Genomic DNA, 21,674 nt, shown 5'->3' with positions numbered 1-21,674 from the left:
TCTTGCATGGTCTTGGGCCAATTGGTTCCAGTCTGCTACCACTGAGCTGGCCCAGCTTTTGTCCTTATTATTATTGGCAGATTCAGCACGTGCATTGGGAATCCCTGGCTTCAACAAGGGAATTGCGACCTATTGAATATAGACTTATCGTCCGGGCTATATATTTAATTCATCATCACAAGATTGATTCAATGCATCGCACAAGTCTATCCATACGAGACACATAAACTAGCAGTGAAGCACCTGCAAACGCGTTTGCTTTTCGACTCCCTCCTGAATATACTGACCTTAATCCATAACATCCAGAGTAGAACCCGCCAGTAGTATCAATACCATGCAAACTCAATCATTTGATCCCAAACCCGATTTACCCTTCCCAATACGAAGTACCTTATTATACCCGACCAAACCCAACCCAAAGATATCAGACACAACCACCCATAAAGTCAAGTTAAAAAAACCGAACTCAAAAACCAGACGATATACATATACACATAAAAACCATCAAAGCAAAGACCAAACCGATTTACTCATCTATCATTTATCATGCGCATCATTAATCCTCCGCCAAACCTCCGCTTCTACCTCCGCAAGTTTATTCCCCGCGCTGGCAAGCCACGACTTTGTATTTCCCCAGACGCCGGGCTCGGAGTCTGTTCCGAGGTCGAGATCTCCGGCTGGACCTGCGCCTGTCCCTGTCGAGGTTGTATCGTGCAGTGGGAGCGTACTTGCTCCTCCTGTTGGAGGGTTATACACGGCGCCGTACGGCGTTGTCGTTGCGTTGGGGGGTTGAGGTGCATAGGACGGTTGTGTTTGAGCGGGCGAATAGCTATAGCTGCTGGGGTAGCTGTATCCTGACCCTGGGACTGGGACTGATCCCGGGACAGAGGCGAAGGCAGGTTTATAGCTGTTAGACGCTGTCTCTGACGCCGCTGCTGTCTGCGGTGTATTTGGGTCGGCTGTGGTACCGGTTGTATTATATATCGAAGACGATGTAGTAGGATTTGGAGCTGGAGAGTAGGTCAGGGCAGCTGTTATGATCGGTGGTTGGGGGTTCGTATTGATCGAGGACGGCGGCTGCGTCTGTGTTGGTTGAAGAGCTTGTGCTTGTGCTGGAGCTGGAGCAGCTGTAGGCGCAACGCCGGACTTCGGTGCCGGCGCTGGTGGTGGAGGGTGAGCTTCAGTTTGCCCCGGCGACTGGTCATGCTGCTCGCTCAACTGAGTTGGAGGAACAGGAACAGCGCCTGGCTGCGGAGGTGGCGGCGATGAAGAGGAAGTGGATATGGAAGCCGGAGGGGCTATTGTGCTCGTTGGATCACCGGGGAGCACGGTCATGTCGCTGGGTTGAGCTGTAGCGTAGATTGGGGCGTATGAGGGTGCTGTTGCGGTGCCGGCGGAGTCAGTGTTTGTGGAAGCTGCTGGGGTTGTCTGGGGAATGTCCTTCTCCTCGGTATTCGATGGAGGGGAGCTCGGTTTGTGTTCACTGGCCATTGTAGCTTCTCGTAGGATATTGAGATCAAAATATATACAGTGCCAGATCTAGAATCCGAACAAGCTAGTCTGGAGCTCTGGAGCTATCCCAGGAGCAAGACGTCATATAAGCACGTGACCGACGAAACACGTGTTGCTTCCGCCCAGCGAGTTTACGGTTTCAGACAGAAAAGGTCGTTTACGGGGAAGACGCAGATCAAATCTAACAAAAAAATACAGTTGGCGAAAAAGGAAAAAGCTTGCAGGCAGTAAAGTACAACTGGTACAAGAGAAATGTCACACTTTGTATGCTCAAGACCATTCTTGACGCATATCTCTAATAGATCCCCTTCACCATCCACCACCTGGCTTTGACACCAGACGGCGGCCATCCCCTTCCCCAAAAGACTTACACCAACTGAGCAGATGTCACTGTGGGCGAGACATCTATTTGAACTTCTTTCCGAAGAGGAGGAGCTGGACTTGGTCGTAGATGGACAGGACACCAGCACCAGCGACACCACGGAGGATGTTAGCACCAGCACCCTTGAAGAGGGACTTGACACCCTCACGGGCAATAATCTGGCGGAAAGCGTCGAAGGAAGAGCTGTACTTGACGGCCTCACCGGAGGTCATCATCATGCGACGACGGACGGTGTCAAGAGGGTAAGAAGCAATACCGGCACCAGTGGTGACAGTCCAGCCGAGAAGGAAAGAGGCGATGAAAGAGCCCTCAAGAGAGCCGACGAGGAGAACAGGCTTCAGGGAGTCGTACATTCCGAAGTAGAGACCACGGTAGACAACGATACCAGCAACGGAGGGACCGAAACCACGGTAGAGACCGGCAATACCGTCGGAAGCAAGAGTCTTCTTGTAGACATCGATAAGACCGTTGAACTGGCGCTCACCACCACCCTTGGCGGAGGACTTGGCGTCGTTGGCAAGACGGGTACGGGCGTAGTCGAGGGAGTAGACGAAGAGAAGGGAAGTGGCACCAGCAGCCTGTGATTGTTAGTATTTGACCTGGGATCATCGAATCTCGAAAGAACTTACACCACCGGAGGCAAGGTTACCGGCCATCCACTTGGCGTAGCCGTCCTTGTCCTTCTTGTAGTTGAACATGGACTTATAGGTATCACGGAAGGCAAAGTTCAGAGCCTGGGTGGGGAAGTAACGGATAACGTTGGCAGTGTTACCTCTCCAGAGAGAGACAACACCCTCGGAAGCGGTGGTACGCTTGAAGCAGTCCATGATACCATCGTACTTGCGGTCGAGACGACCGGAGCGAAGCATTTCATCTTGGGTCTGGATGAGAAGCTTGACACGCTCGATGGGGGCGGCAGCAGTCTTGGAGACGGCAGCGGAAACACCACCCACTAGAGAAAGTTAGTAATTGTCGCTGAAACGCATTGAACTGAATCAAGTCATCGATTGAAGCGAATCGATGGATATCAATGTATTTCAGTCGGTGTGATAACTGTAAATGGATGACATACTCAGGAAGTCGACAACGAATCCCTAGTGAAAATTTTTTCATTAGCCATGTATTCCAATGACATTGAGCTCAACCGCGACCGAATCAATCCAATTCCCGCATATTTCGGTCGAGAGAGATGCCTCGACGTGCTTTTGATACATTTCGAGTCGTTCTGAGCGAAGACGCGGTCGGATGTGCTGGCCGGGAACAGGGAAGTTCAGGGACGACTTACGGGCATGCCGAAAACGCTCTTGTCACTCTGTGTGGCCATTTTGACGGCTTTCAAGAGTGATACCTCTGAAAGAAAGAAGGAGGGGAGATGGGATGAAAAATAAGTGCCAAAAGAACAGGACACTGTCAAAAGGGGATGGAGAAGGGAAGGAGAAAAGAAGGGAGAGCGAAGAAAAAATAGCGAGGGAAGGCTCTTGTAAGCGGAAAGAGGCCTGTGGAGCCGCTAGTCTGTTCTGGGAAGCCTGGGTGCTGGGAAATCAGTGGAACAACACTAGTTCCGGCGCCGGTATGGCCACCTCCCTTGAATTTCTCTTGGATTTGGGGGAGATTCTGTTTTTTTGCTGGCTCCGCGCTTGTGCTGGCCCGGGCAACCATGCCGATATCTCCCGATTGCGCCAAATTCATGCCCTCGGGATCAATAATGCTGTTTTTTTTTTTTTTTTTTTTAAAAAGATCTTGCACTATCATTTGACAAATAGGAATGATTCTATTCAAGATACATGTCAAATTGGTCTGTCTCTTGACCAGACTCATCATTTCCTCTCAATGGGTGCGTTCGTCTTCCCGGACCCCCATCGTCCGGGCCCGTAGAGCCTCCATACAAGGATGGAGAAAACTGTTCCTCGCTCCCGAGTATCCGATGGCAACCAAGCCTAGGCGCATCTGCGCCTGCAGTTATTGCATTTTGACGGGGAGGAACTTGAAGAATTTTCACATCTGATAGCGGCAAAGTGCTGTAACATCGGAAAATCCCTCACGGCCTCCATTTCACCGAGTCTGCTTTCTGCACCCTAGATAACGAAGACTGCAGGTGATCATGTGCTAGCTCTCAGTTTTGGTTAACAGCAATAATACCTAAAACCGTCCTCACCATTACATGGAGTAGTCAGCATTATATTAGACGCATTCATTTCTCTTTTATCATTTACTTGCCAGATATCCGGGCTGCGGATACCGGACATATGTGATACTATTGACAGCTCCTGGTTGGTATCTCTCGATATATATTGTTGCTAGTAGCTGGGGAGCTATCCGAGGCCTCCGAATACTGGCGCAGGCGTTCAGAGACTCAGGGAATAATGATCACAACTCGTAGACATCAATGCTGGAAACATTGAGAATTCCACAGTCAAACAGACAGAAGTTCCATATTTCTTCGCTCTTTGTCTTACTCCAGCTGTCGCGCTGCTGGGGCCTTGGAGACGCCATCACGCCCGCAAATGACGGGTAGACCCACTAAACACGGGGGCGCTTCGAGCAGCCAAATTGGACTCGCATCGAGTCTTCGTTGACTTCCAGCCATCAGGGTCAATGCTCTATTACAGCGGAATATGGTATGTGTGGGAATGATAGGATTTATTCATGATATACAAACAGCAGGCTATGGATATAAAACGTTTTAAACAAGCCAAACCGTGACACATGTAGTCAAATCAGTTCTTCGACCTCTTTCTCTTCTTCTTCCGAGGTTCTCCCTCTCGGATATCGACCTTGTCTTCAGCATCGTCTTGCTCCGCCGCGGAAGGCTTGTCGTTCCCAAACTTGAATTCACGCGGACCCTCTTCGTCGCCGAAAGTGTCCTTGCGCCACTGCCTCAACCGAGCCTTCTTCCCCAGTCGCTTCTGGTCGCGCTTCTTCTTGTCCTCTTCACGGAAAGAGGCATACTTCTTCAGACCGGCGAATTGATTGAGGTGTGCGTCATCGGCCATTAGGATGTCCAGAGCAGACAGTCCGAAAGCCTGAGGCGATGTCTCGCGGTATCGGAAGCCAGAATCGTTCCTCTTTGACGAGCCAGGCAGGAGAGCAAGGTCAAGATCCAGGTTGCGGTCGAGCGCTTCTTCAATACGGAGCTTGTCTTTGCGAGCCTCGCGCTTCTGGTCTCGCCGTTCCTGTGCTTTGCTCTTCTTCTTTCCACCCTCATCGCCATCCTCCATCTCAACGTCGGATAGCTCGACGGTAGGCTGCTCATCGTTCTCAAAGTCAGGTACTAGGTCGTTAATGTCGATGTCATCATCCCACGTGGGCTTCTTGGGTTGTTTCTTCTTGCCTCCGGCTTCATCTCCGCTGCCGCGAGCATCATCTTCAGCGTAGTAATCATCACCGAACCGTTTCTGCATCTCTTCTTCCCAGTCCTTGTCGTCCCAAGCATCATCAAGAAACTTGACCCAGTCCTCATGGGTGAGCTCAGACGCACGGATACCGGCAACCTCCTTGACCTTATCGACCTTCTCCTGCAGCTCGGCCATTTTCAACTTGCGGAGTCGATTCTTCTCTGTTTCACGTTGCTTCTTTTCCTCCTCCTTCTTCGCTCGAGCAGCTTCTCTGAGTTTCTTTCTCCCGCTTACTTCTTCTCTGCGGACGGACTGCTTGTTGGTAGTATCACGAGCGTGGGTAACCAGCTTGTTGTTGAGTTTACTGGGGTCCTCGAACCGGAAGTTGTATGCCTCCTCCCAGGCTTCTGCTCGCTCATCCTCCTCTTCATCATCAGACTCGAAGGGCTGAAGTTGAGATTTGCCGGTCTGCAGCCAAGCCCTTGATGACATGAAATTTGAAAGGAATGCCTCTGGATCCTTATCCGCGTTTTCAATATCCAGCTGAACTGCTTTAGGCTTTTCTGGGGGAAATTCAGGCGCCGACTTGCGAACAAGGAAGCCTTCATCTTCATCCTCCTCATCAGACCCAGACTCATCCCCAGCGGCGTGCATCTCCTTGACAATCGCGCTCTTCAAGTCTTGTTGTTCCTGGGCGTACGTCTTGGGAGCGTCGGATGTATCCTCGTCGAGATTGGCACCGCTCAGTAAGTTCTCCCGGTGGTAGTCTCTGAGTGTCATGGGTTTTTGCTTCTCCTCCCGTTTCTGCGGACCGGCGCCATCATCGAGAGAAGTGTAAAAGGTAGCGTTCTGGTCGTATACCCGGGGGTCTTTAGATCGAATGGCTTTGATGGTTTCCATGATTTCCGCGTCCACGGCCTCGGTAACCAATTCTGCGTCGTCGTCTTCATCTTCGTCTTCTGAAGAAGATTCCTCTTCATCCTCGGACTTTCCTAATTTTGCCTCAACTGCAGAAAATGTTAGCTTGCGAGAATTTGAAGCTCGCTCTGTAACGTACGTTGTGCCTTCTCTTCTCTCCGCTTGTTGTGCTCGAAGCGGCGTGCATATTCTTCGTTGATCTTGAAATCGCCGAGGAAAACGCCCCCGGCCTCCTCCCCAGAATCGCTAGACGAGTCATCGTCGAGCAGCTTGCGCGACTTCTTAGCAGGAGGCTCCATATTGTGTGTGGTGTGTGCACTGTGCAATGCTGCCGCTTCTCACGAAGAAAAAAGTTAAGTAGCTGCCGGCAGAAAAAACTCGGTGACCGCTCGCCGCCTGCCAAAGGATCCGCTTTGTGCCTGAAAGCCCAGGCCACAGCGGTCCAGCCAGGTCACTGACGTAGGAGCCAATGAGACGACTTGCCAATAGCTCTTGAGAGCAGGCGGCGGTTTCGCTCCTCAGCGCTCTCTGATGACTCTCTGCTTGTTTCTTCTTGAGCATTGCTACATGCCTACGATAACACTAGTATCTTACTTATTTCTTGAATTTCTGCCGTTCCCTAATTTGCAGCAGGTGTATGGCTGGTGACATGCACTAGATGTCGACCCAGCCGCAGACACCCTTACCCCAGGTCGGGAAGCTTGTCAGTGTGGTGTAAGTCACCCAGGGAAAATGCCCCCCGCTCGTTGCGCAACACGCATTTATCTACTGCGGTGAGGTTCGTCTGACATTGCTGAATCATATAGACCCGTCGGGTTAAAAGAGGCCGCTCTCGACTCGCCCACTTTCCGTGCCACCACTCTTCACTTCTCCGACCAGATTGAATACCTCGAACGATGGCTTGACGGTTACGCAAAGGCCGCTTCGCGGCTAGCTTCAGAGCTTGCGGCTCTGGAGGGTATAGTTGGCGCGTTCCTCTCCTACAATACGAATCCTCTGATGGTCTCGGAAGCTACTCTGGACCATGATTACACCCTGCTCTCAATGCGGAGGTGCGGAGAGAGTTCGAAGGACATGTGGAATGGCTTGGTCTTTGCAGCTCGAAAGATAGAGACAATTGTTTCAGAGCCTATCAGAGTGTTCATACAGGAGGATTTGAGGAGCTTCAAGGTGACCGAGATTTCGATTCATAGCACTTTCGGCGGCTAACCGTTACAAGGAGAACCGTCGCATCCTGGATCACGCACAGAAACAGTATGATACGCTGCAAGCGAGATACTCATCGCAATCAAAGTCTAAAGAACCGTCGTCTCTGCGAGAGGACGCATTCCAGCTTCATGAGGCTCGCAAGGCATATCTCAAGGCATCGATGGACTTCTCAGTGCAAGCCCCGCAAATACGGAATGCCCTAGACCGACTGCTGATTCGCGTTTCCTTCGACCAATGGAGAGAGCTGAAGACACTTCACAATAGCAATGGGGGTGCGTTTTCGAAATGGGCCCAAGAAATGGATCGCATTAAGGGTTGGGTGCATGAGATGGAGGGAGGTGAGAAGTTTTCCAAGCGGGAGCTCTTCTCTGCCCGAAGTCAGATCGAAGACGCCGCAGAGGTTGCTGCTCGGCCATCGCGTGAATTGGAAGACTACTCTGTATCCACCGTCCCGTACCTAGGCTCTCGACCGTTGTCCTTCGACACGAAAGATGCTCGACCTGAAAAGCAAGGATGGGTGAACCTTCGTATGTTTTCTAACAAACCCACTCGCACTACCTGGGTCAGACGTTGGGCATTTTTGAAGCATGGGATCTTTGGTTGTCTGGTACAGGGTGTGCGAACTGGCGGTGTTGAAGAGACCGAGAGAATCGGCGTGCTGCTCTGTAGCATCCGCCCGGCATTCCAAGAAGAAAGGAGGTTCTGCTTTGAAGTGAAGACGAAAAGCAACAACATAATGCTGCAAGCAGAGACACAAAAGGAGCTTATGGATTGGATTGCTGCCTTCGAGGCCGCTAAGCGAAAGGCATTGGAAAACCCCGCGAGTACTGACGTCTCTGTCTCTGGAAAATCGACTGTCCAAGACCCTGCATTTGCCATCTCTCAACCGCCTGCCCCTGAGTTTGCAGCTGATCCTGCCGACTATCTGACGCCAAACGTTAGCGACGAACAGAGCTCATTGGACCGCAATGGAATGCTGCTGGTGCCTGACCGCGATCCATCTGCCTTCCGCAACAGCAGTGATCTCGGAAACCACAGACGACTGACACTGGACCCCGAAAGCCCTGCAAAGGACCACGCATCGCGGCTCATACAAAAGCTTGACCTCCACCGACGAGGAAACAACGCCGTACAATCCTCTAGCTCTATCCCGGCCGGAGGCGGCATAGCCAGTCTTATCTCTGCTAGCCACAGTGCTATCACGTCGACTGAGATTGATGCAAACAAGATAATGCCCCCATCTACTCTTACGCCTACAACGCTGGCGAACCCTCCGGCTCCCACAAGCTTGAGCAAGGCGGCAGTTCTTGTGAGCAATGAAAGGGGCATAGGCCTTGGTGTGGCGGATAGAACAGGCGGTATGCCTAGCGGCATGATGGCAAATCTATGGGGGAGCTCAAATTGGGGCTTCATGAACAAGTTCGAGCTTGAGTATGTTGGGCTTTCGGAAGAGGGTCGCCAAAGCCAGGATTCGGGGACTACTGTGGAGCTAGATACGGCTGGTGGATCTGCTCGCAAATTGAAGGCGCGTCATAGACCAACAGTTAGCTTGGATGGCGATGCGTCTAAAGTGCAGCGGGCAATCATGGGAATCGCGCACGAGTATCCCGACTATTATCCTGCCCAGCTCAAAATACAAGACGCGCAGTTCCGGCTCCTTTTCCCCGACGTCAAGAAAGAGGAGCCTTTGGTCTTGGTTTTCCGGGCTACATGGAACCCTAATGACCAGCAAGAATTTCCGGGAAGGGCCTATGTTACTACTCGACGTATTTACTTTTACAGTCACTACTTTGGTCTCGTCCTTACTACGAGTGTCTCACTGGAGAAGATCAAGGAGGTCACTGCCGCCCCTGGTCGAGACTGTGACTTCCTCTTCCTCCACACTATTCCTCCACCCGGAAACGACACCCCTGGTCGAGTTACCGTGAAAACCTTCCTAGAGCCGCTCAAGGTTCTGCAAAAGCGATTGAACTTCTTGATCAACGATGCTACAGCCGTGGAGCCAATGGAACTCGAGGCCATCTTCAAGTCACTCAATAGGATGGCTACGGACCAGGTTACCCGAACACCCAGCTTGGACAGCTGGGAAGACGTGGCCGCAGGGAACGAGTCAGGCGAACGTGAAGACGCTCCGAAGGCCAATTTCCAACGACCTATTTATATTGACAAGAACCTGGACCTGAACCGGGCCAGGACTAGCAGTGACGCTCCGAAATTCAGGCTTCCAACTCAGCCAGTAGAGTATGTTCCCCAAGGAAATCTGCATCTCGCAGCGGAAAAAGTCTTTGGTCTCAGCACAAAAGCGGTATTTCATATCCTTTTTGGCGATAAAAGTGCCGTTTGGCAGCTCCTTTTGTACCAGAGAAGAGCCCAAAGTAAGTGGTCTTTCTGGCTATGCTGCCGAGCTATCTAACGGTATTTCAGACATCAAACAAGGGCCGTGGGTCAGAAATGAGTCTCGCCACCTGAAGCGAGGCTTCCAATACGAGATTGAGACGGCCGATATATTTGGTGAGTATTTTAATCATCTCTTTCTGCTTGCTCTACTGACTCGATAGGCCGAACTTCTCCGAAAGCAATATCTGATTACCAATTGATCGATGTCCTCAATGACCACTTGTGCTATGTGATCACGGACAAGAGAACTCCATGGCATCTCCCTTTTAGGCGAAATTTCAGGCTGGTCAATAAGATCGTGATCACTTTCGTTACAAAAGGAAAGTGTAAGCTTTCTGTTTACACAAAAGTGGAATGGCTATGGTCGCCCTATGGTGTTCAGCGTAAGTCTCCAATCCTATTTGAATCCGGCTAAGACTAAGATGGATGCAGGCATAATCGATAAACAGGCCATGGGTGACTTGGAAGAAGATGCGATGGATCTTGTTGATCTCGTTGGTGACCAGGTACGCAAGCTCGGCGCACACAGTCGAACCAAGAAAGCAATCACGATCTTCGGCCAGGTCGGACGACAGGCCCTTACATCGCAGTTCAACATCGACCCGGATGCAAAGATTGAACGCCGACTGCGGACTCAGAGAACGCTGTTCCAGATGCTCTACGAGACCTTTGTCTCGTTCCTCCAGAGTGCAATCTCGTCCGTTATCATCTGGATATTTGCTCTCCTACGCTGGGCTTTCAAGACCGCGAACGCCAACAAAATCATCCTGGCGCTACTTGCATCGAGCGTCTTGTTGAATGGTTTCTTCTCATCTCGAGCTACTCTTGACTGGTGGCACGAACGGAACGTCGGAGATTTCATGGCTCGCATTGGGATTCACCCGGATCATACTATGAGTAAAGCTATCTATATGCGAGATATTGACGAGCAGATCGCCAACACGACCGTCGGACAAAGCAGCGACGATGTGAGCGACTGCTTCTATACGTTCCAGCAGCAGACGATCCGGGATGCTTCAGCACCGATCTCTCTCACTGCAACCACTCGGAGAGAGGCGGTGGCCCGAAGTGCGGCCAGAAGGGTTCAGCAGACTCGTGAACGGCTCGGTGTGTATCGTTACAACCTCCTCGTCGCGCTGCGTGTGGTCAACAGCATCGAGAAAGAAGTGCTCCAGAGCGAGTGGGAGCGTTGGCTCCAGCAAGAGGTGCGACGTTGTCGCCAAGTTGAAGACTTGCTGGCAAATGAGGATGACAAGAGCAGCGGATCAGACGGGGCCCAAACGGTGTTGGCTGGCCTAAATGGCGAAATTAGACAGTGGTACGAAATGTATTGCTCTAGTTGCCAGCAGGAACAGGAGCAACTCGTCACGGAACTCCCAGTATGAGCCGCCGAAACCGGTTGAATGCTGCCGACTTCCGTTACGAAACCCGTTTTGACGGACTCTTTGTCGTCTGCCCAATGTACAGAAGGCCACGCACCGGATGCGCCTGCGTGTGCCCCCAAGTGTAAATAGGTATATAGCACCGCGAAATCCAAACCAGCTCGAAACTGCTCTGCGCAAAACCCTAATTTTGCCTTGGCTTGACCGTTCCCTCCTGAACAACATAGTAGACCACCGTCCCCTCGCCTCCCATCCCCTTATCAATCATAGCCAACAAAAGCCTCTTCGCACCCCACTCACCCGTGCGACGCGCCTTAACCCGGTACTCGTAGTACTCCGCCAATTTCGCAGCCTTTTCCTTATCCTCGTTCGCTTCATCACCAACTGCATCTTCGGACTGTTGTCGCTGAGCCGCCTCCTCCTCTTCGCCGGGCTCCGGAAGCGCATCAAACACCCCCGCCATCTTCTCCAAGCTCCACGACTGACCCTGTACAGTTGGAATCACAAACATGCGATCGAGCTCGACGTCTTCCTCGCGCAGGCCCCGCTCAACCATGTACAGCTGTTCGTCGGGATGTGTGTAGACGCGGTGGGGCGGGATGCCGGAGATCAGCGAGATGGGCGTCTTTGTGGGTAGTTTGTGAATTTGTAGTGAGGTCCATAGGTGTTGGTGTTGCAGGTTGTGGAGGATTTGGTGGGTTGTTGCGGCGGAGGGGTCGCTGGTGGGGGTTGTGGCTGTGGAGGAGATCAGGGTTGTGAGGGCAGAGGGTGCAGGGAGTGAAGGTTCTTCGTTTGTCATTTTGGCTGGTTGGGGTTCTAGAGTGTGTTTTGTGGTGTGAATGAATGTGACTGTTCTGGTGAAGGTGGTGGTGATCAGCAGGCGGTGGAAAAAAGTTGACGGAGATTAGCGGAGTTTGGCGATCAGGGACATGTGGCTTCAGCGCTCTTCTATACTTATTTCACCCCTTGACCTCTCCTCTCTCTCTTTTTTCCGAATCGTACATATAAATTTGCGATGCTTCTACTTTGCGCTTGAAGAACAATCTTTGATTTCTCACCACGAACATATCCTCATTCCGCAATGGCGCGCCAGAAACAAACAGCGCCCGTTCAACGCGCCGCATCCTCTGAGCTGGTCAATATGCTCCCCGACGATTCGCCTGCTGAGTCGAAGCAGCAGAACGGCGTCGCAAAGGCAGACGTCGCGGAAGACAGCGCAACTGCAAAAGCGCAGGAAGTCGCTGGGACACCTGGCCTAAGGCGACTTGCGTTCTGTGCTTTGGGAATCTACGTTACGTTGTCTGTCCGGCGCATGACTAAATTGCTCCTATACTACATGTACTGACCCTATATATAGCCTGACGTGGAGCGTCCTCCAAGAAGAGATTACCACAACTGCTTTTCCCGTATACCCTCCAACCTCAGAGGAACCGAACCCACCAACTGAGCGCTTCACTTTCTCGATCGTGTTGAACACCATATACTCCGCTTTTTCAGCAATTACCGGTTTCCTGTACCTCTACTTTTCTACTCCCAGAGGCGCCAAGGTCCCGTCGGTCTTCCCGAGTAAGAAGATCATCTTTCCCCTTATGCTCGTCAGCATCGCCTCGAGTCTCGCATCGCCCTTCGGATACGCTAGTCTTGCACACGTCGACTACCTCACCTTCATCCTCGCCAAGTCATGCAAACTGCCCCCGGTCATGTTCCTCAATATGACCATCTTCCGCAAACGATACCCCTTGTACAAGTACGGGGTTGTTCTCCTGGTTACACTAGGCGTCGCAACTTTCACCCTGCACCAACCCGACACAAGCAAAAAGCTAGCTGCATCCGCCGCCAAGGAACGATCGGGTTCACCTGCATGGGGGATCTTCCTGCTCAGTATTAACCTCCTGCTTGACGGGCTCACAAACACCACGCAAGACCATGTTTTCTCGTCGCCCCAAGTTTACACCCGCTTCACGGGCCCGCAGATGATGGTTGCTCAGAACCTCCTCTCTACGCTCTTGACCTCAGCATATCTCCTGATCATGCCTCATATCTCCTCAACCGGTTTATTACATGCAATCCTGCCCATCCCGATTCCCCCTTCTACCGACACGGAGCTGGCATCAGCCGTGTCCTTCCTATCTCGGCATCCCGAGGTCCTGAAGAATGTTCTTAAGTTCGCGGCCTGCGGTGCAATCGGCCAAGTATTCATATACTATACGCTCTCGAAGTTCTCGTCCCTCGTTCTCGTGACAATCACGGTTACCCGCAAGATGCTTAGCATGCTCCTCAGCGTGGCCTGGTTCGGCCACGCCCTGTCCGCTGGACAGTGGCTTGGACTTGGTCTGGTCTTTGGCGGTATTGGTGTTGAGGCTGCTATTTCGCGGCAGGAGAAGAAGGCCAAGATGGCGAAGAAGAGGGAGTAACTTTCTCATTCTCTGTACATTTATCCTCCATAGATTTCGTTAGATTTCAAACATTGCGCTGTTCATGATATTGAACTGGCTACAAGACACCGATGCATCCCTCATCATTAGACGTATGTAACCACACCACCAACCGAAAAGACCTGCGCTAGAGTGATATATTGTGAAACAGACAAAACCACACCTCGAATCATCTACCTCCTCCCCTCAACCATAATAATATGGTACCCGTGTACCGTCTTCGCCTCACCGAGCTTAGGGTTCCCCGTTGTGCTCGGCTCGAGCTCGAAGGCGACTTGCGCGAATGCCGGTTCCAGCTTGGTTCTTAGCATCCAGCCTAGTGAGCCGCCTGTATAATGTCCAATTATTAGCATTTGGGCATTCTAGGGGCTTACACCATATATGCATTGCATTTTTGCGCACATATGCAATGCACAGTCAAAGTCAAGCATGTGACGGAGAACAAAGAGTGGCAAGAGGAGAGGGAAGAAGGAAGAGGGCGAGAAACGTACCGTTTCTAGCCTTGTCTTCTGAGTACTCCCTCGCAACCTCGTCGAACTTAGCCCCGTTGCGGATCTTCTCGAGGGCTTCTTCCTTCTTGGAGAATTTCTCGCACTGTGCTTGTTAACTTTTCTTCTAGATCGAGGTTCACTCAGTCTGTTTGCTTCTGACATCCCGGGGCGCAGCTTCCAGAGTGGGTAGACAGTAGACAGTAGACAGTAGGCGAGGCAAGGCTGAAGAAATGAGGTGAGGTGTCAACTGCAATGCAGGACAGCGCAGTACGGCATGTCATATCAGATTCAGGTCCAGCCTTGCCTCGCCTCTCCGCCCATATGCCGTTCAGACCCCAGGATGGATCAGATGGACCCGCTGAACGAATAGAAAGAAAGTGGATTCACGTACAAGAATATGGCGGACATTGACTTCCTGCGCGCCTTTCAATGGCTGCTGCTGTTGGCCGCCCTTTCCAGAGGACTTTGACGAATCGCCGGCCTTCTCCTTGCCCTTGCCCTTCTTGTCGCTGGCGGCGGCCTTGGCATTGCTTTTGCCCATGGTGAGTAGTGAGTACAGAGTATGGGCTGGACCTGGAGGAGAGTGTTGTACGGAAGGCTGAGATAGATATAAGAATATGAAAGAGGTTTGGGTGGGGTGGTGGGGGAGCCTTCCGTTGCAACTTGCGCCTGAAGGCTGAGGCAGATTGGAAACGAGCCTTTATTTCAGTGAACAGTGACATTTATTATTTAATATTACGCACTACTTAATAATAAACAACAATTCAACTACAGTGTTCCGTCGGCATCGCCCGATAGGCCATAGCACCTGCCCATCGTCTAAAGCCTTTCTGAAACCGGGGCTGACTGCATTGTATCTATACTTCCAGACCAGTCGACCGTTTTATTTTGGAAGTCATCTCTGATCCTTTGATACATCTCGCGCTCGATCCCCCGATCTAGCTCTGGACGAGCCTTGATAGGCGGCTCGAGTCTTCGAAACACAGATTCCCGATCAATATCCAGTATTCAATAGGCTCTCGCGGCTCGAGCCAGATCTGCTCTCCTTAGCCTCGTGCAGCTGCTAGCTAGGATCTGGATCTGCCGCAGTCGAGCGGCATTAGCTCCTGTCGTCCTATCACCTACTATTCCTGTCAGTCTGGCTCTGTCAGTCAGTGCCAACGTCAATGCAGGCGCTGGAGAAGGCTACTGGTCTAGAGCTGGAGCTGGACTCGGCCCGCATTACGCGACTGCCCGATGAGGCCTTCTACATTACAGACTTTATCACCGAGGACGAGGAGGAGAGGCTGCTGAGGAAGGTATGTACTTTTATTTCCATTTTTTGTACTTTGGAGTCGGATTTTAGACTTTGGACCCTGGTCTGCCTAGCTAGTCTTTCGCAGGCAACGTAATCGGCGTCGACTCGGCATCAACTTTCCTATCTAAAGATCTCCATCTCCCCTCATCTCCACCCCAGCCTTACATTCACATTTCCGTTAACTCTCTTTCTTTCAACACCCCTGACTCCTCCCATTCCTTCCTTCCAACGAACTAACAATGCCCTCGCACACAGATACCAACCGCCCCCCTTCCCACCTGGAAAACGCTCTCGCACCGACGTGTCCAAACCTACCCGTCGGCGCTCTCCCCCTCAAACGCTCTCCTCGCATCCCCGCTCCCACCCTGGCTTTCAAACCCCATAATACCCCGCTTCCAGTCCCTGCGTCTGTTCTCGGACTCCCCGCACAAAGAGCCAAACCATGTCCTCGTGAACGAGTATCGCCCAGGGCAGGGCATCATGCCGCATGAGGATGGAGCCGCGTATTACCCGCTCGTGGCGACGGTTAGTTTGGGTGGGGTTGTTGTTTTGGACCTTTATCCTAAAGAGCGCCAGCATGAGCATGACGATAAGGGGGAAGGTAATAATGTGCAGAAGGGCGACGCGGATGGGAATGGGAGTTCTAATACCCGTCGGCAGCCGAAATACCGCATCTTGCAGGAGCAGCGCAGCCTGCTTGTTACGCGCGGGTCGATCTACGGGGACTATCTGCATGGGATTGCGGAAATTGAGAGGGACGAGGATCTGAACGCCGAGTCGATATGTAACTGGGATCTACTGGGAGCTCGGGAACGGTTTGGCGATGGGTATAATATCAGAGAAACAAGGGTGAGCTTGACGTATCGGGATGTCTTGAAAGTATCGAAAGTCGGCGGCGTTATGAAATTTTTGAATAAGAAATGAGTTTTCTCTCAAAGATTGCCATAAATGAATTGATGGGCTAGTCTAGTATATCAGCGGAATCATATTCCATTTCCCCTTAACAGCCGCCTCGCCGAACTTCTGCTTGTACCATTGCCGGGTTGTAGATGCTGTGATGCCCAGATTGACAGCAACGAAGAAAACAGCCGAGAGGAGTGTCTTGTTCACGGTCTCGCCCTGGGGCGCAGCAAGTAGCGCTAGGGATAAATAAATCATGCATTCCGCCGTGTAATGCGGGCACAGGATCCTGCTGAACATGGGGTGAGTAGGCAGTGTGTATTTTTCCAGCGAGAATAGATAATGGTGGCAGTCGTGCTGTAGACCAGATGCGATGATGAAGATGGGAAGGCTTAGAAGCGTGCGTCCGCCGAAGCGGCTCGTCAGGTTGAAATCGGCTAGACTCAATTGATGAGTTAGGACCGTCCCTACGGTACCAATTAGCTTAGCTGAAGTCGCAATTGATATGTTGTTTCCGAACGGACCTGCGCCCTCGATCCAGACTGCAACAGCAACGGCGAGGTAGAAGCCAAGACCTGCGAGCCAATGGACAAACCACATCTTCGAGGACGAATGCTTGGAGAAGCTGAGACACTCATGTAGCCGTCTCACCCCCTGGATCAACATTAGGCCCCAGCACAGCATGACCTGATTAATCGAGATCGCATGCTGCAAATGGTCTGGCCGGATCCGAGTCGCAATGGCCTGGAATGCGCGCCCGTGAGACAGCAGCTGCACAGCCCAAAAGATCGACGACAGCACCGAAATGACATAGAACTGGGTAAAGTAGCTGTGAGGGACACGCAGAGTGGCGACGTAATCAAGGGCGCGTGTCACCGGCGACGACGCGACCGGGGCGCTTGAGGACGAGGCTGAGGTCGATTTCGACTCCGACGCCGGGGTTGAAGCGGAGGAGGTTTCTGACTCGACCGCAGCTGTCAATGTCGCACGAGCGCCGTAGGGGATGAAGCGCGAGCGAAGGGAATCTGGCAGGCTGACAGAGAAGATCTGGGGCGGATTTAGTTATCGTCCATTCTAGAAAGAAACCGTCGATAGTGCCGATGCAGCGCCGGTTTCCAGACGTTTCATACCATGCAGGCTGCGAAGATGAAGAAGGCCCGAAGCGCATCGACCGCGTCCATGTTTGTGCTGGCGAGCGCCGTGTCGACCAAATCAGCGACCGAGTCCATCATGGGCGCAATCCACCGTGAAAAGAATCAAAGATGAAACCTGGAGAATTGCAGCTCTCCCGCTTGTGTCAAGTGTCAAGCAAGATGTTGCGGGATGGCGGGAGAATCATGACGATGAGACACTCGGAATCCCGAGGCTCGTCTCGGGTTTGATTACGATATCGCCCCGGTGATTCGCATCTCGACCCATCAGGCCGGCGATTTCGCCTGGCTGTCAATGATTAGTTTGAGCTCTGCGAGTTCGAGCATGCTGAAAACAACAATGAAAGCCAAGTCAGAGGGATGACTGCATGGCTTGGAGCTTGAATGCATCTCTCGAGTCTCTTTTCACAAGTCTGCACTGGTCAGGCTGGCTACGGGGGTTGCTTTCCCCTCTTTCCGTCCCGTGACTGCGTGTCTGAACACGGCAATTTCCAGGCAGATCCCGAACTCTGAGCGAAAAAAGCCAAGGTTGAACTGGAACTTCTGAAGGTGGCAAGTTGGAGGGTGGGGCGATAAGCTGAGCAGCCCCGAGTGCTGACTGGACAGAGAGGGAAGATCAGAGTGGGCTTCTTGGAAACGCAGAATCACCTAGGCCGTAAACGGTAACGGGCAGAGCTGCTGGAGATTTGATTTGGCGATTAAGTGGATGCCTGGTCGAGAGCCTTTGGCGGCAACCAGGGAAACCCCCTGAAGGACGCTGTGTGAGTGGTGCACACCACAAGTCCATGATCCATCCGCCACAGCCAGTTTCGTCCGCCATCCCCGCTCGCCTTGGGCCTCCGCGCATCGCAGAATCATCGATGGGGAGACAAGAGTGCTGCGAGCCTGCGAGCCTGCGCCGCCGTACTCAGATGTTTGGCCGGACTGGGAACTGCGGTGCTGCTATGATACCGTAGCCTTGATGTGGTCCGTTTTCGAGGTGATTTGACACGAGACCGAAGATTCTTGCCCTCGACAGCCACGGCTTCATCCTCGCTCTTGCTCACGCTGACTGCGGTCTGACGGAATCTGGTCGAGAGCACACCATCAGCCCCAGCAGTCTGCTCCAGTGTGGCCATGAATGATGAATGCTCTCCATAGTAGTGGCCATGTTGAAACATGGACGCCTTTATGACGGCTCCTGGCACGAATAATCGCATAATTAATGAATGACAGTGGCAGCGTTAGTCCCAGCCTGAGGCCACAGTTCAGATACTCTGCCACCACACCCAAAGTAGTCGCGCCCCCAGTCGTAGACCCAGTTCCAGTCTTGGTCTCTGTTTCGCTTCTTCTTCCTTCCTCCTTTCTCCCAACTCTCTCTCTTTCTCTCTTCTCTACCAACAACGACCACCTCCCTACCTCTTCGACCCCGACTGATAATCCTCGACTCTAATTACCTCCTCGCCCTCACGACAATTCTTCCGTCTCCACTTGTCGCTCTTCTACTCGCAAACCACCAACCCTCTCAACAAACCGCCACCATTCTCTCGCGATCGCTCCCTGGACTCGACGAGACTTGAGTCGATCGGGTCTCGTCTTTTCGTCGACCAACAGCCAACATTCATCCTACACTTCTCGCTGTTCAATCCTCGCCGCCCCTACCTAGCGTGGTTGACCACTGGCCGCCGCGCACAACTGGCGTTCGTGACCTCGAAGCCACCCTGTCCGTTACGGCCTCCCAAAATGTCGAGCAGAATCCAGAGAAGTCGAGTGTTACCGCTATGAGTGATGTTGACACTGTTCCCTCGCTGCCAGCTGTCCTGGATCCCGGACAACAGAACGCGTTCCCTGTCACAGTGAATAGCCAGTCGACCTTGGGGCCACCCTCGCCCAGGAGACCCTCGCTTCCGTCAGTTCCCCGAGCTGAGAATGTTCCCGCAAAGGAGGTAGAAGCCGCTGCTGGGGACGGCGAAGGACCCCCAAGCCCCAAGGCTGATTCGGAGGCAGAAACAATTATCCAGTCGGGCCGCGAGTCGCTCTCACCAGAGAAAAGACGAAAATTCATCAAACATGAACCGAAACGACGTGATGACGAGAATGATCGTGCTGGCGATGGTGAACTGCCCTCAAGTGATGTTCAGGTGAGGAAGAGCAAGCCTGTGGATGATGATGGCCGTGATAGAATCGACCGCCCACCGCGCCAATCAAGCCCCCAATGGAGAGAAGGATCGCCATCTATAGTAAAGTTGGAGAAGCTCGACGACTCCCGATCTGTTTCCAGCAGGTCGGAGACCACGAGAACCTCAAGGAAGCGGAGTTTCAGCGAAAGCGTCAATGGCGAGTCAGAAGTCGGTCGACGAGGACGCCACAAGGACTCACCCGTCCGTAGCCGCGAGGACCATATCCTGAGCAATGGAGTTACTTTCCCTCGTCCGGCATCCACCGATCGTTCCGTGTCGCCAGTACGACAAACACACAAGCGAACAGCATCTGGACCACAACTTACCAACGGAAAGAAGAAGAAAGCTCCCGCCCCTCTCATTACTGGTTTCCAACGGCAAAGCTCTGAAGATCGACAGTCGGTTTCATCAGCGAACGGATCTCCTTTTCCGAGTGCTCATGCCCGAAAGATTGTCTCGGCTGATGGAGCTTCAGCATCCCCGGCCCGGCCGACCAACTATAAGAAGCTACGTGATCAAAACGGTCGAACCCGCCTAGCGCGTGCGTGTGCGGCGCAGGAACTGGAGTCAGTGATCCAACGACATGAGGAACGCCCAGAGGACTTGAATGTCCCTGACAATGCGGGAAATACACCCTTGCAAATTGCGTCTTTGGAGGGTTGCGCGCCGATTGTCAAGTACCTAATCGCAGCAGGATGTGAAGTCGAAACTTGTAACATCGACAAGGATACTCCGTTGATTGACGCCGCGGAAAACGGTCACGAAGATGTTGTCAAGATTCTTCTAGATGCAGGTGCCAACCCGCGAGCTGTCAACTCACAAGGTGATGAGCCAAGTGATTTGGTGCCCGATGACTGCGATGAGATTCGACGACTTTTGGAAGAAGCAAAAGCCAAGCCGCGACCAAATCGCCGATCAGAGGAAGCAACTGCACCTCCATATCGAGAATCATCTTCGCGACGGATTTCCGGTGTCAGCCCGCGCGATTCGCCTCCCCTTTTCGGCACAATGGCGACTAAGAGAAAGAGTGTGCGAAGCGAAGCCACGAGAAACGACCTTCTCTGGACCAAGGCTACGCCGGAGAATCTTCAAGCATTTGCTGCAAAAGGCGACATTGCCGGCGTTGCGAACATTCTGAATGTGGGACAGAAGGCCGACACAGATTCAATGATCGCTGCCGCAAAGGGTGGCCACGACGAGGTTTTGTCCCTTCTCCTTGGTATGGGAGATGCGGATCCTGATCCTGCACCAGTCAAATCTCAAAAGCCCGGACACAACACGCCGATGCTGGCCGCCATTGGCCGCGGAAACCTCGCTGTGATCAAACTTTTTCTAGATCAGCCCGGCTTCAACCCTGCTCGTCGTCTCTACGATGGTTTGACGTACTTTGAGTTATCAAGGAAGCGCAGAGCAGATAACTGGGAGGAAGAATACGATGCACTCAAAGAGGCGTATGACAACTATATCGGGAGCAAGAAACAACGCAAACTTGATCTTCCATCGCCACGTCGAGCGCGGGAAAAAGAGAACCAAACCAAGCGCCCTGCACGCAAAGAGTCCCCTTCACCCCTTCGGTCAAGAAAACACGTAAGCCCTGGTCCGCGTGACACACATAAAGATCCAGCTATGTCAAGAGAGAAGAAAGGCATTGCGCATCCGAGAGACAAATCTGGCATTCCTCGTCCGAAACACACACATCATGTCTCAGAAACATCCCGCACCGAACCTGTGCGGCAGAAGCCAGTGTCAGCGTCAACGAATGATGGGGACTCCAACAAGGGCGATGATGTAGTCAAGAGAAGGCGCCTGATCGCGGGCCGGCCACCCCAGGATCGAGAACGCAAGGCGCCCAGCTTGCCGTCTTCGGACTCATTATCGGGGCGAGAAGACGGTGTCAAACCCCGACCCGACCGTTCTTCTGAACCGGCTTCTAGAACCCCTCAACTGAAACGTGGACGTAGCAGTGCTAGTCCCGAGCGACCTCGTTCTCGCGGGCCCGAGGCCGAGCGTCAGCGTGATATCTTGAAAAAAAAGAGAAGGGTTCTATCCGAGGAAGGGACGCCAAATGTCACCAATGGAGGTTTGAAGAAACATACGGCCGCAGCT

At 52.5% G+C, this 21,674-nt stretch overlaps 9 protein-coding genes across 9 annotated transcripts; 3 read left to right on the top strand and 6 right to left on the bottom strand.

Moving 5' to 3' along the window:
- Positions 1–272: 272 nt before the first annotated feature.
- On the bottom strand, positions 273–1,847 carry BDV17DRAFT_103496 (uncharacterized protein). The gene has a single exon (XM_073753719.1). It carries the CDS (start codon positions 1,489–1,491, stop codon positions 538–540), a length of 954 nt encoding a protein of 317 aa, XP_073614798.1. The 5' UTR covers positions 1,492–1,847; the 3' UTR covers positions 273–537.
- On the bottom strand, positions 1,694–3,271 carry BDV17DRAFT_103437 (putative mitochondrial ADP,ATP carrier protein (Ant)). Its single transcript, XM_073753718.1, has 4 exons — positions 3,180–3,271; positions 2,967–2,988; positions 2,524–2,846; positions 1,694–2,472 (listed from the first exon to the last, which is right to left on the bottom strand). The coding sequence occupies exons 1-4, from the start codon at positions 3,216–3,218 to the stop codon at positions 1,918–1,920; spliced, it is 939 nt and encodes a 312-aa protein (XP_073614797.1). The 5' UTR covers positions 3,219–3,271; the 3' UTR covers positions 1,694–1,917.
- Positions 3,272–4,491: 1,220 nt separating this feature from the next.
- BDV17DRAFT_265068 (KRI1 family protein) lies at positions 4,492–6,479 on the bottom strand. The gene is made up of 2 exons (XM_073758129.1): positions 6,287–6,479; positions 4,492–6,236 (listed from the first exon to the last, which is right to left on the bottom strand). Exons 1-2 carry the CDS (start codon positions 6,444–6,446, stop codon positions 4,612–4,614), a joined length of 1,785 nt encoding a protein of 594 aa, XP_073614796.1. The 5' UTR covers positions 6,447–6,479; the 3' UTR covers positions 4,492–4,611.
- Positions 6,480–6,639: 160 nt separating this feature from the next.
- On the top strand, positions 6,640–11,229 carry BDV17DRAFT_103420 (putative transcription factor SipA3). Its single transcript, XM_073753717.1, has 6 exons — positions 6,640–6,861; positions 6,954–7,317; positions 7,367–9,731; positions 9,781–9,867; positions 9,915–10,136; positions 10,186–11,229. The coding sequence occupies exons 1-6, from the start codon at positions 6,806–6,808 to the stop codon at positions 11,136–11,138; spliced, it is 4,047 nt and encodes a 1,348-aa protein (XP_073614795.1). The 5' UTR covers positions 6,640–6,805; the 3' UTR covers positions 11,139–11,229.
- BDV17DRAFT_103418 (uncharacterized protein) lies at positions 11,230–11,985 on the bottom strand. The gene has a single exon (XM_073753716.1). The coding sequence runs from the start codon at positions 11,932–11,934 to the stop codon at positions 11,320–11,322; it is 615 nt and encodes a 204-aa protein (XP_073614794.1). The 5' UTR covers positions 11,935–11,985; the 3' UTR covers positions 11,230–11,319.
- A 125-nt stretch (positions 11,986–12,110) lies between these two features.
- Positions 12,111–13,562, top strand: BDV17DRAFT_265065 (UDP-galactose transporter HUT1). Its single transcript, XM_073758128.1, has 2 exons — positions 12,111–12,434; positions 12,493–13,562. The coding sequence occupies exons 1-2, from the start codon at positions 12,217–12,219 to the stop codon at positions 13,547–13,549; spliced, it is 1,275 nt and encodes a 424-aa protein (XP_073614793.1). The 5' UTR covers positions 12,111–12,216; the 3' UTR covers positions 13,550–13,562.
- On the bottom strand, positions 13,563–14,758 carry BDV17DRAFT_265061 (peptidylprolyl isomerase). The gene is made up of 3 exons (XM_073758127.1): positions 14,453–14,758; positions 14,062–14,164; positions 13,563–13,898 (listed from the first exon to the last, which is right to left on the bottom strand). Exons 1-3 carry the CDS (start codon positions 14,600–14,602, stop codon positions 13,744–13,746), a joined length of 408 nt encoding a protein of 135 aa, XP_073614792.1. The 5' UTR covers positions 14,603–14,758; the 3' UTR covers positions 13,563–13,743.
- A 99-nt stretch (positions 14,759–14,857) lies between these two features.
- BDV17DRAFT_103350 (uncharacterized protein) lies at positions 14,858–16,303 on the top strand. The gene is made up of 2 exons (XM_073753715.1): positions 14,858–15,359; positions 15,614–16,303. The coding sequence occupies exons 1-2, from the start codon at positions 15,228–15,230 to the stop codon at positions 16,280–16,282; spliced, it is 801 nt and encodes a 266-aa protein (XP_073614791.1). The 5' UTR covers positions 14,858–15,227; the 3' UTR covers positions 16,283–16,303.
- On the bottom strand, positions 16,127–17,876 carry BDV17DRAFT_103210 (putative 3-oxo-5-alpha-steroid 4-dehydrogenase). Its single transcript, XM_073753711.1, has 3 exons — positions 17,389–17,876; positions 16,783–17,305; positions 16,127–16,725 (listed from the first exon to the last, which is right to left on the bottom strand). The coding sequence occupies exons 1-3, from the start codon at positions 17,488–17,490 to the stop codon at positions 16,325–16,327; spliced, it is 1,026 nt and encodes a 341-aa protein (XP_073614790.1). The 5' UTR covers positions 17,491–17,876; the 3' UTR covers positions 16,127–16,324.
- Positions 17,877–21,674: the final 3,798 nt, after the last annotated feature.

This window comes from Aspergillus undulatus (genome assembly GCF_047715775.1).
Source record: "Aspergillus undulatus strain CBS 261.88 unplaced genomic scaffold BDV17scaffold_29, whole genome shotgun sequence".
NCBI classification, from domain to species: domain Eukaryota; kingdom Fungi; phylum Ascomycota; class Eurotiomycetes; order Eurotiales; family Aspergillaceae; genus Aspergillus; species Aspergillus undulatus.
The sequence above is the reverse complement of the archived record's forward strand: the minus strand, read 5'-3'. Positions and strand labels throughout refer to the sequence as shown.

Excerpts from the sequence above, each read along its gene's own strand:
- BDV17DRAFT_103496 (XM_073753719.1), bottom strand. The coding sequence starts at position 1,491 with ATGGCCAGTGAACACAAACCGAGCTCCCCTCCATCGAATACCGAGGAG.
- BDV17DRAFT_103437 (XM_073753718.1), bottom strand. The coding sequence starts at position 3,218 with ATGGCCACACAGAGTGACAAGAGCGTTTTCGGCATGCCC. Across the intron at positions 2,989-3,179 it reads AGAGCGTTTTCGGCATGCCC|GGATTCGTTGTCGACTTCCT; the intron begins GTAAGTCGTCCC and ends AATTTTCACTAG. Across the intron at positions 2,847-2,966 it reads ATTCGTTGTCGACTTCCTGA|TGGGTGGTGTTTCCGCTGCC; the intron begins GTATGTCATCCA and ends AACTTTCTCTAG.
- BDV17DRAFT_265068 (XM_073758129.1), bottom strand. The coding sequence starts at position 6,446 with ATGGAGCCTCCTGCTAAGAAGTCGCGCAAGCTGCTCGACGATGACTCG. Across the intron at positions 6,237-6,286 it reads GAGAGAAGAGAAGGCACAAC|TTGAGGCAAAATTAGGAAAG; the intron begins GTACGTTACAGA and ends CATTTTCTGCAG.
- BDV17DRAFT_103420 (XM_073753717.1), top strand. The coding sequence starts at position 6,806 with ATGTCGACCCAGCCGCAGACACCCTTACCCCAGGTCGGGAAGCTTGTC. Across the intron at positions 6,862-6,953 it reads GGGAAGCTTGTCAGTGTGGT|ACCCGTCGGGTTAAAAGAGG; the intron begins GTAAGTCACCCA and ends TGAATCATATAG. Across the intron at positions 9,732-9,780 it reads GTACCAGAGAAGAGCCCAAA|ACATCAAACAAGGGCCGTGG; the intron begins GTAAGTGGTCTT and ends ACGGTATTTCAG.
- BDV17DRAFT_103418 (XM_073753716.1), bottom strand. The coding sequence starts at position 11,934 with ATGACAAACGAAGAACCTTCACTCCCTGCACCCTCTGCCCTCACAACC.
- BDV17DRAFT_265065 (XM_073758128.1), top strand. The coding sequence starts at position 12,217 with ATGGCGCGCCAGAAACAAACAGCGCCCGTTCAACGCGCCGCATCCTCT. Across the intron at positions 12,435-12,492 it reads TTGGGAATCTACGTTACGTT|CCTGACGTGGAGCGTCCTCC; the intron begins GTCTGTCCGGCG and ends CCCTATATATAG.
- BDV17DRAFT_265061 (XM_073758127.1), bottom strand. The coding sequence starts at position 14,602 with ATGGGCAAAAGCAATGCCAAGGCCGCCGCCAGCGACAAGAAGGGCAAG. Across the intron at positions 14,165-14,452 it reads TCAATGTCCGCCATATTCTT|TGCGAGAAATTCTCCAAGAA; the intron begins GTACGTGAATCC and ends TAACAAGCACAG. Across the intron at positions 13,899-14,061 it reads AGAAGACAAGGCTAGAAACG|GCGGCTCACTAGGCTGGATG; the intron begins GTACGTTTCTCG and ends GACATTATACAG.
- BDV17DRAFT_103350 (XM_073753715.1), top strand. The coding sequence starts at position 15,228 with ATGCAGGCGCTGGAGAAGGCTACTGGTCTAGAGCTGGAGCTGGACTCG. Across the intron at positions 15,360-15,613 it reads AGGAGAGGCTGCTGAGGAAG|ATACCAACCGCCCCCCTTCC; the intron begins GTATGTACTTTT and ends CCTCGCACACAG.
- BDV17DRAFT_103210 (XM_073753711.1), bottom strand. The coding sequence starts at position 17,490 with ATGATGGACTCGGTCGCTGATTTGGTCGACACGGCGCTCGCCAGCACA. Across the intron at positions 17,306-17,388 it reads TCATCTTCGCAGCCTGCATG|ATCTTCTCTGTCAGCCTGCC; the intron begins GTATGAAACGTC and ends AATCCGCCCCAG. Across the intron at positions 16,726-16,782 it reads AGTCTGGATCGAGGGCGCAG|GGACGGTCCTAACTCATCAA; the intron begins GTCCGTTCGGAA and ends TTGGTACCGTAG.